The following is a 9763-nucleotide window of genomic DNA, read 5'->3' on the forward strand; positions in this document are numbered from 1 at the left end:
CTTCAGAGTCAAAAAATACTATTTGCAGAAACCTTTTTCACGTAGGTGGAACTCTAGACTATTAAACGATTAAAAACAGAAAAATCGGCGACGGGGAGACGGGAATTTGTTAAGGAAAAGTTATTAGCCCTGCTCATTCCTGCGGGGGACAGGAAACTGCCCAGGGCGGAGGGGAGGGAGCGTGCGCGTAGGAGGTCGCGGTAACAAACGATTCCCGGAAACTCGTGTCTGTTCCCAGTTTTGCCCGGCGAGCCCTTTATTATCTAAAGAGAGTGCAAACCCGGGAAAAGAATAGGAGACCTCCCAGGGGGAAAGGGAGGGGGCAACGCGCAGGGCCAATAGGACTCCTGCCGCCCCTCAAGTGTCCCCAAACAGGTGCACGCCTGTAAGGGGATGCGTATTCCCCTTTAGGTTTCATTTTGCTAAAACTCCGAGTTCCCTAAAATGCAACGAGAATGAGCACTTCCACACACAACCCGAGGAACACTTGCTTTTAAAATATCAGTAACCGGTGGGACATGGAAGAGTTGCTGGACAGGCGCGCAACAAGGCCGGGAAGCAAAATTGCTCGGTGGGTTTGCTCTGCCCAAGTGTCTCGACTCGCGTGAGCGCCGCTCAGAACGGGGGCGGAGGGAGGGGGAACCAGAGTAAAGAGCGCGGGTGCCTGGGGGACCACAAGCTCAAAAAGGGTTCCTGGGTGCAGAACCACGAGCTCCTGAGGGGAACTGTGACGCTAGAGGATGGAAGCGCCGCCCTGAGAAGGAGGGAGTCGCCTCTGTATTAGTTAGAGATGGGGGGGGGGGGCGAGTGGGAGGTTAGTGGCGGGTGGCGCGCGAGTCTGTCCGGGAGTGAATGTGTTAAGGATCAGGTCCGGATCCGGATCCCCGCAGAGCGGAGGGCCCAGACACCCGGTCCCTTACCTGCAGCCCATCGGTCTGCCCAAGGAAGGGCAAGGGGTCCGGTGGAGAGCCTGGCCAACGGAGCGGGGACAGGTGGCTGAGGGGCGAGGGCCGAGGGGTCTGCAGTCGCGGCGGGGAAGAGGTCCCCCACCGAATTAGGGAGCCAAGAGCCCGTGCTCCCGTTTGCGCTGCTGAAGACGCGGGGCGAGCGGACGAGCCAAGCAGGCGCACACTCGCCCCCGCACGGCGCTGCGAGCTGGCGGTCGGGCGGGGGAGGGGTTCGGGAGGCCGCGCCGCGCAGGCCCCGCAGGTGTTGGAGGGTTAACAGGTGTGTCGTGTTTATCTTCCCGGAGCCGATGTCCATGGCCCGCCCCTCTGCGTCCTCCCCGCCTTCCCCAGCCCGGCGGCTCAGAGCACGTGCGGCCCTGAGCCCAGCTCCCCCTCGTCCCCAATGTCCACCTCGTCCTCCGGCTCGGTCAGCACGAAGGGACCCGTGGGCAGGCCCAGCCGAGCCTCGGCGGGTGCGGCCTTGGGGCCATGGGGGCTGCCCTCAGGGCTCTCGGGCCCATCAGGTGCTTTGGGCTCGTCTTGACTTTTCCTCAGCTGCTTTTTATGCTTCATCCGCCGATTCTGGAACCACGTTTTCACCTGATTCCGGGGAGAAACAAAGAAAATCACGTCATTCCTTCAGACCCATGGTTACTGAGCTAAGACAAAAGTGATTGCTGGAGTTTAAGAAAATAGACCGCAATCCACTGATGAATTATCCAGAAGTTGTGACAGTCCCAACCTTGGGTTAAGTCACACCTGAGTGGCTCACAAGTTATTGTCTTAGCTTGAATGAGAATCAAACATCCTAGCTCTCAGAAGTACTTGTCCTGAAATAACGATGAGGCTCAAAAGGGTGTGTTTAGTAAATACTAATACTGCTATTAATTAGAATTTCTAATAGTAAGTGCTGCGTGGATAAGTTTCCTTTCTGTTCAGAATACGTTCCTCTGACTGTGACATCTAAATACCGGGTCCAGCAAGACTGCTGGACAGCAAGATGAGAAGCAGACTTGCTGCTTCTCATCAGAGAGAAAAATCACTGGGGCCTGGCAGGGCTATGATTTCACAGCAAGTTGGGTTTCCAGGTACAGAGAATAGGAAGGGGAGTGGAGCGAGGTATTTTGAGGTTGCAGGTGAATAGCATCTGGTGGAAGATGAAAACAGTCCTTCCACTCAGGACAGGGCAGTAGAAAGGAGGCTTATATTAGTGTGTGTGTGTGTCTGTGTGTGTGTGTGTGTGTCTGTCTGTGTCTGTGCTGGGAGGGGTGGCTATGAAGACTCGCGGCTGTGAGAGAGGTTAAAGAAGAAAAAAAATCTTGTGTGGGTTTCTCTCGGGTCAAGAACCCTCTTATCTCTTACCGATTTACGTGTGACCCGGGTTACTGCCCTGATCAGAAATGGGTGGGGAGGCACAGAAATGCTAGTTCTCAAGCGGGGAGTGAGCATCAGAATCACTCGAGGGGTTTTTCCTCCGTGTCCAGAACCCGCTCGAGAGATTTTGCTTCGGTGAGTCGACAAGAGATTGGAGGTGTCGGTACTTTTACTACGGGTCTTCGGAGAAGCCTAGAATAAAGGGGAGCGGGGTCGTTGCACGCAAGAACTCCGCGGCCGGTCCAGAGGCGTTAGGAGTCGGGGGGAGAGGAGCAAGCGGAGATGGGGCCTCCCCCTCCTCCGGCCCACCTGCGTCTCGGACAGGCTGAGGGCCGTGGCCAGCTCCACCCGCTCGGGCGTGGACAGGTAGCGCTGGATCTCGAATCTCTTCTCCAGGCCGGAGAGCTGCGAGTCCGAGAAAACCGTGCGAGCTTTGCGGCGGCGGCAGTGCTTCCCCGGCAGCTCGGGGTGCTGGGGGTGCGGGAACAGCGCCGGGACAGGCACCCCTGCGGAGAGAAGAGCGGTCAAGTGGGCAGAGCCCGACCTTCCCGGGCGACCCCCTCTCCACTCCCCACCCTCGTCCCCGGCACCCGCTCCACCTCGTGCCCCCGCCGGTCCCCGCCTCGCCCCACGGCTTCTCCAGGGCTTCTCCCAGGAATCGCAGGGCAGGGGGAATAAATCACAAGAATAGCGCTTGGAGATCTTTATCAGAAAGGCCATCTACACACACACACAATAAACAGTAAGTAAAACGGAAAAGAAAATTATAAAATAGATCCGGAGGCCTTAAATACTGTCTTCTTGGAGAAACTTCCGGAGAGTCCTCGGCTGCGCCTCCCGAAGTTTTCTTGCAAACGTCGGAGGGTCCAGCAGCTATCCTCCTCCTCACCATCCCCCCTCCCCCCAATCCTCCAGACCCCTGACGACAACCAGTGATGTCCTGGGGCTGACAGAAGCGTGAATGTGATCCTGATTCCCAACCTCACTAAAAAACACCGTTCTCTTCCCTGAGCCGCCTCCACTCTCCCGCCTGCGGCCAAAGGGAACAGGCCAACACTCTCACGTGCGGGGCAGCTCCTGAGCGAGAACGGAAGGGGAATTGCCGCCTCGCACGTTTCCTATCAGTCTCGGGGTCGCGCTGGGGACCCATCTAGTTCTCATTCTTTCCCTCCAACCGCACGCAGAAGGATTGAAACGCTTTTCCCGGGCCGCAGGAGACTTCTCGTGTCTTTCCTGACCTTCGCAAGCTTTACCATGTCTGAGACGCACCAAGCGGACCAGCCGCCGCAGACATCAATATCGGCTGATCCCAGGGGGGGAACAGCAAAAACAGAAAACTAGTAGTTTCGGTATCTCTGGCTTTGGCCACTACTATTTGCCGGGAACATGGGTGCAGCGCGAAAGAGACTGTCTCTGGCCGGCGGTGGAGCCAAAGCAGAGAGGCGGACTTGGACGCAGGCTTCACAATTGCCCCTCCAACCCAGTGCCCCGAAGTCTGGGTTTTACCGCTTCACAAACGCTTTAGCTTTTGTCGTGGATTCCAGCGCCCACATTTCACAAACTGGCTCACGTCTGTCTAGCCCCCACCCCGACTAGGGTTGTTTTTCCGGCTGCGCTCTGCATCTGGACTCAACGAATTATTCTATTCTGTCTGGAATGAAGATGCCGGAAAAGAAAGCGTGAATGTGGCCTTTCAGAGAGAGGCACAAAAGAAACCTGGGTATTTCCCCGCATCTCCCTGTCCCAACCAGACTTGGCTGGTCCCCGCTCTTTGCCATGCCTGGGAAATCAAAATACTTTGGCTCTGGGCTCCAGAGATATCAGCAACAGGGGCAAAGGAGGGCAGCCCAGCCCATGATTGTGAATTAAGTGCTAGATGTTGGGAGTAAAGAGGGTTAATGAGCAGCCGCGTCTCTCCCTCTTTTTTCCTTACCTTCTCTCCCTTATTCGGGCCAGCCCAAACCTTCAGTCCTCAGAATATCCCCAAACCCTCCTTCACTTCCAAACCCCTGCAGTGTCTACCTGCAAATGCTCAGCGCCTGGGAGGAGAGAGCTGGCCCCACTGGAGCCTTTTGAGCTTCTGGGCTGGAAAGTTGAGTTCCTTTCTGTGGGGTGGGATAGTCAGGGGTCTCCCTCAGAGTGGGAGAGGTAGGGATGGGGACCGAGAGATGGACCAAAGTGGCCAGGAAGACCAAGAGAAAGGAAACTGAACACTGCCCATCAAGAATATCGACAAAATCTGCAGCTACCTCTTGGCTCGGCACGTTTCCTCCGTTATAGAAAGTGAGGAGTGACCCTGGACTGGCATGCCTCAAGGGAGCTCCCTGTGTTCTCAGCCATATCCCCAACCTTCCACTGTCACTTAGGGAAGGAGGCCCAGCCAAGCCAGTCCCAGCCAGCTCTGGCCTTTCCTCTCATCCGTCACAGGCTTAGGGTCTATGCTGGAAGATGTGCTCGCTCTCTCTCTCCCCATACCTTGAGGCCCCTGTTACTTACCCGCGGTGGTGAGGAAATAAGGGTGGTGGTGGTCTCCCTTATGTAGAGGATGATGGGGGTGAGGGGCCAGGAGGGTGGGTGTGGGCATGAGGGGGTAGCCATAGTCTAGCAGAGGCACCCGGGAGGCCAGAGAGCTGGTGAAGTGGTCAGAGGCCACCTCCCTTAGCGGCTTGGGCTTGTGCAGCAGGATGTCCTCGATGAAGAAGGACGTGGGCCTCTGAGATGACGCCGGGTGTAGAGGGGAGGTGAAGTTGAGATTCATCTTGAACCGAGCGCCTGCCACAGGGCGGGGGCCGGGGACCGGGGACGACGAGTAGGAAGCAGGCAGCGTCTCAGCACGCCTGGTCGAGAGCCAACCACCCTCGAGGCTCGGATCCCTGATGCTCTCTCCTCGGCCTGGGCTACCCCCGGCGCTGGAGAGGCAAGAAGATAAGCTCTTGGGTAGGTTGGGTCTAAGTGTAGGAGAATTGGCAGCTTGGAGAGGGGAGTCGGGAGAGCCAATGGCAAGGCTGCCAGAGACAGAGGGGAGGGTGCGGTGGGCGCGGGGCGGGGCGGGGAGCTGTCCGCGGTGCTGAATACGACCGGCCAGGCCCGGGGAGAGTGCAGCCGAGCGGACCGGGTCCTTGCTCCTACCAGGTTTCTCGACCTCAGTTTCTGCCCGCCACGGCAGGAGCTGCCTAGCTCCCGGCCGTTTTTTAAAGAAAACGAAAGAGATAAAGTCTCTACCCTCGGACAAACTCCTCTTTAGAGAGCAGAAGGCATTTAAAGGTCCCCGAAGCAACCGGAATAAAGCACTTATTTCAGCACTGGGGCCAGGGCTTTAAAACTTTAGAGAAATGATAGCACAGGGGGAAGAGGAGAAGTGAGGAGAGAGTCCATATCCGCTAGGCCCACCTTAAGTTGATGACTGAGGGATGACTGGATTGTCGAGGTAAATAAATAAAACGTTGATGATGATCATAACATTCTTTACCTCCGTTTTAGAGGATGGTGTGAGGAAAGTTATACCTACATTAGTCAATTAATTTGATCTGTGTAAATATGTCCAAAACTACCTCTTAAATGCCAGCCTCCACCTCCTCTCAAATTTCCATTACTTTCTCCTCATTCCGCTCACATAGGCTGCTATTTCTGCTATACTATCCTTTTCAGCCCTAGCGCCCCCCCCCAAATAATTGTACTGTGTTTTTGTTTCCCATTCCCTTTTGCAGCCTTTCTTTTCATTTTCCTCCCTCCCAATCTTTTGTTTTCTAATGTTTGTCTTTTTCAAATCTGTCACATTTATTTCCCTGGAGTCAATTTGCTAAAGTTAAGGTGATCATCTACAGCACAGCAGGGGTAATTTCAGCTCGCATCTCCGAAAATTGCTCTAATTATTGATGTTAAACTCAGGGAAATTAAAAGAAGCCACTTCTCTCCCATCTCCCCATTTTTAAGCTCTAATTTGTTGAAATCTAGTCATCATCACAATTCCAATCACCACTGCTAATAGTAAAAGTGTTTTAATAGAGACTGAGTCCTCACAACCCATGCTATTAGATAATTAGAGGAGGTGTTAGGAAGCCAAGTGCTAATCCTTGGGCGCACGGGTAGGATTTCCATCTGATCTAGCAGGTAGAACAAATTAATTACCAGAATCAATTAGGCCCCAAACTACAGAGCTCCAAGAAGTGGGAGCGTCGTATTCCATAAGGATGAACTGGTAAATGGTAAACAGATGAGGAGAGCCAGAAGAAGGAGGACGAAGGGGGAAATAACTTTAAAATAAGCTCTTGGCAAGTAAGCCTCTAAACGAAGTCAGAACTCTTTGTCCTGGAGTGTGAAATGTGATCTTTTTAAAGTTTATAATTGTAAGAACTGAAGACCGGAAAGCAGGTGGCCACGGAGAGGGAACATAGAAGATTTCCAGGAGGCGTTGCTTGGTCCTTAGCCCTGGTCCAGTCATCTCCCGCAGGACCAAAGGAAGACCCAGGAGACTCGTGAAGAGGGGACTGTCCACACTTTACCCACATCCACCCTGCTGCCAGCGAGCGCTTACTCTTTCCTGTGAGTGGAAACCGAGGCATCCTGTCTCCTAAGACCCTAAAGGTATTAGAGGCTATTGAGGGCGTGGCGGGTTTACAACCAGAAGTAGCCTCTGTAAAGAGCGTTCCCGAGCCGGCGCGCGCTTACACTCCATCCCTACACAGACCGAGCACAGATTTGCACCCAGCCTTGGGGGTGGGATTTTAGCTTCACTCTGGGGGCAGGGACTAACTTCCGCCTCAGAAACAGAAATGACAAGATTACCGAATGTCCCTTGGGACCAGAGGCAGTAAAAAACGCCTTTGGGTAGCAGTTACCTTGGAGCCAAGGCGCTACAAACCCTTTCTCAGAATTCATTCTTACACGTCCCCCGAGTGTTCGAGGGATCCGAGGAGGGAAGGGAAGGGGCGGGGTAGACAGCCTGCTCAGTCCTTACCCTCCCCCTTATTTCATATAATTTTATTTCACATTCCCTGCTGTCCCCCAAAGCTAAGGCTATCTCCCCAGGCCCTGCTCGCTGGCCAAGACGAGCGGGAGGAGGGGCCGACTGCCCACGCTCCCCTTTCTCTACTTCTGCTCATGCCAGAACCCTCCTGCCCAAGAGCCCAGCACTGCCGAGGGGGACTTTCCCTCGGGAGTCCGGCTCTCCAGCCTCCGCCTCCGCCCCAGTGGGAACCTAGGAAGTGGGAGACGGAGGGAGGAAACTGGACAGCTCTGGGAAGTGGAAGGACTTCCAGGACTGCGGGAGTTTTCCTTCCCTCTCCCCTTTCAGCGATGCTGGGAAACCAAGCTCCGTGGCTGAGAGAGTGCGACCCGCCGTCCGCACCAATGCAGGCCCCTGGGGGCGCGGAGGCAGGAACTGGGGGATCGGAAGTGAGGCAGAGACAGGGATTCCTCGGTCGCCACCCTTGTCCATTAAGGAGAACCCCTTATCCCAGCGCACTCAGATAATCCCAGCTGGGCTCGCCAAGGGGGCTATGGGGCCTGAGCACAGGGCAAGGGGCAGGCTGTGCACGCGGGGCTTGTCCTGGAGAAGTTCCTTTCGGGTCCGGCCTCACATTCCTCTAAGAGTTACGACCCAGACCCTCGGGGAAATCGCGAGGCGAAGAAAGCTGGCACGTTTCTCTATGATGCTGGCGCTCTGGCCTGGCCCATCCTTCTTCCCCGGTGGGGTGAAGGAGGCCCCCAAGGTGCCCAGCCCCATCTTGAGAATCAATTCGGGTAAGTCTTAAGGGTAGAAGGAAGAGGCATTACAGAGCCAACAGGCCTCCCTCTTCCCTCCACTCCCGCCAGCCCAGGTAAGGAGTAAATGTCATATTTTTATATAGCTTGCAAACAGTTTGCCCCTTAAAAGCAGAAATATTTCATTGCCTAGATTATCTCTAAAGTCTAGACCAACGATGTCTAAGAAAAATATAAATCAAGCCACATAAGTCATTTAAATTTTTCTACTAGTCACATTTAAAAAGTAGGAGGAAACAGGAGAAATAGTAATGTATTTCACTTAACCCCAATATATCAAAAATATTATTATTCAACATATAATCAATATAAGTATCATTGAGATTTTTTTTTTGCATTCCTTTTTTTATACTAAATCTTCAAAATCCACTGTGTATTTTACACTTACTGCACATCTCAGTTCAGGAGTTCAGACTAGCCACATATCAAGCGCTCAATAACCACATATGGCAAATGGTTACCTATTGGACAGCAGGTGTCTAGTAAATTGCCATAATTCCTTTTACCCTTTTCCAATGTAGGTAGACACACATAGAAAACGGAAAGCAGGGACTTCCCTGGTGGCACAGTGGTTAAGAATCCGACTGCCAATGCAGGGGACATGGGTTTGAGCCCTGGTCCAGGAAGATCCCACATGCTGCGGTGCCACTAAGTCCGTGTGCCACAACTACTGAGCCCGCGCACCTAGAGCCCGTGCTCCACAACAAGAGAAGCCACCGCAATGAGAAGCACGCACACTGCAATGAAGAGTAGCCCCCGCTCACCGCAACTAGAGAAAGCCAGCGCGCAGCAAGAAGACCCAACGCAGCCAAAAATAAATAAGTAAATTTTAAAAAAATGGAAAGCAGTTGCTGAAGCCACCCAGCCTAGCACATTCTCAATACTTGCCCTTCATCTATCCACTATATTCTATTATTGTGAACATTCATTGAGCATCTACTATCTTCCAGGGTACTCACTACCTGTCTTCGCAAGCTTTCCCCAAGCTTTAGGAGATTAAATAAATGCACTCACGTTACATTTATTTTTCATTCTCATTTGACCGAAATTGATCACCCAGAGCCAGCAGGCTATAACCATATGCCAGGCAGACGTGTAAAATCAGATCCCGTTCACTGCTCTGGGCAAAAGTTAAGGATCAAATAAATTTTCCCCCACCCAACCCACAAGACCTGATGGAGCTCCTGTTTATGGTTTCATCTGAAGAATTATTAATTTAAAGAGAGAAAATACATGTTTTTCAGGGAGCTGATAATTAAACAGGCCTTCTCTCTTTCATGTCAGCCTCATCTAAAACTGTCATCTGAACTGGGACTTAGTTTTCCAAAAAGATAACCCTATTGATGATCAAAGGAAGAGACTGATTCCATTAGCCAAGGTGCCTATACTGCGGCCTTCAAAATAAAGGGAGAAATGTATTTTAGAAGGATCTGAGTAACACACTTTACTCATAACATTTTGTATTATATTGCTTGTTGTCTGTTTCAACTTACTTTCTATCTGAGTACTTTATTTTAAGCACTACCAAAGTGGATGACATGCCTAGAAAAAGAACAGGAGTCACTGAATGCTTCCTGCAAATGCATCTTCAAATACTGCTTTTACACTGAAAATTAGGATGTGAATTCTATGAGAACACATTCAAGGATAGGGTATTCAAATCACAATATTCCTAACAT

At 52.5% G+C, this 9763-nt stretch overlaps 1 protein-coding gene and 1 pseudogene across 1 annotated transcript; one reads left to right on the forward strand and one right to left on the reverse strand.

Annotated features, from left to right (window-relative positions):
* Positions 1-1135: 1135 nt before the first annotated feature.
* BSX (brain specific homeobox) lies at positions 1136-5091 on the reverse strand. The gene is made up of 3 exons (XM_022560420.3): positions 4818-5091; positions 2631-2827; positions 1136-1547 (listed from the first exon to the last, which is right to left on the reverse strand). Exons 1-3 carry the CDS (start codon positions 5077-5079, stop codon positions 1308-1310), a joined length of 699 nt encoding a protein of 232 aa, XP_022416128.1. The 5' UTR covers positions 5080-5091; the 3' UTR covers positions 1136-1307.
* On the forward strand, positions 3958-8537 carry LOC149748827 (uncharacterized; annotated as a pseudogene).
* The last annotated feature ends 1226 nt before the right edge of the window (positions 8538-9763 follow it).

This window comes from Delphinapterus leucas, chromosome 7 (genome assembly GCF_059928025.1).
Source record: "Delphinapterus leucas isolate spDelLeu-1000000601 "Yukka" chromosome 7, BTC_Dleu_Yukka2, whole genome shotgun sequence".
Lineage (NCBI taxonomy): Eukaryota > Metazoa > Chordata > Mammalia > Artiodactyla > Monodontidae > Delphinapterus > Delphinapterus leucas.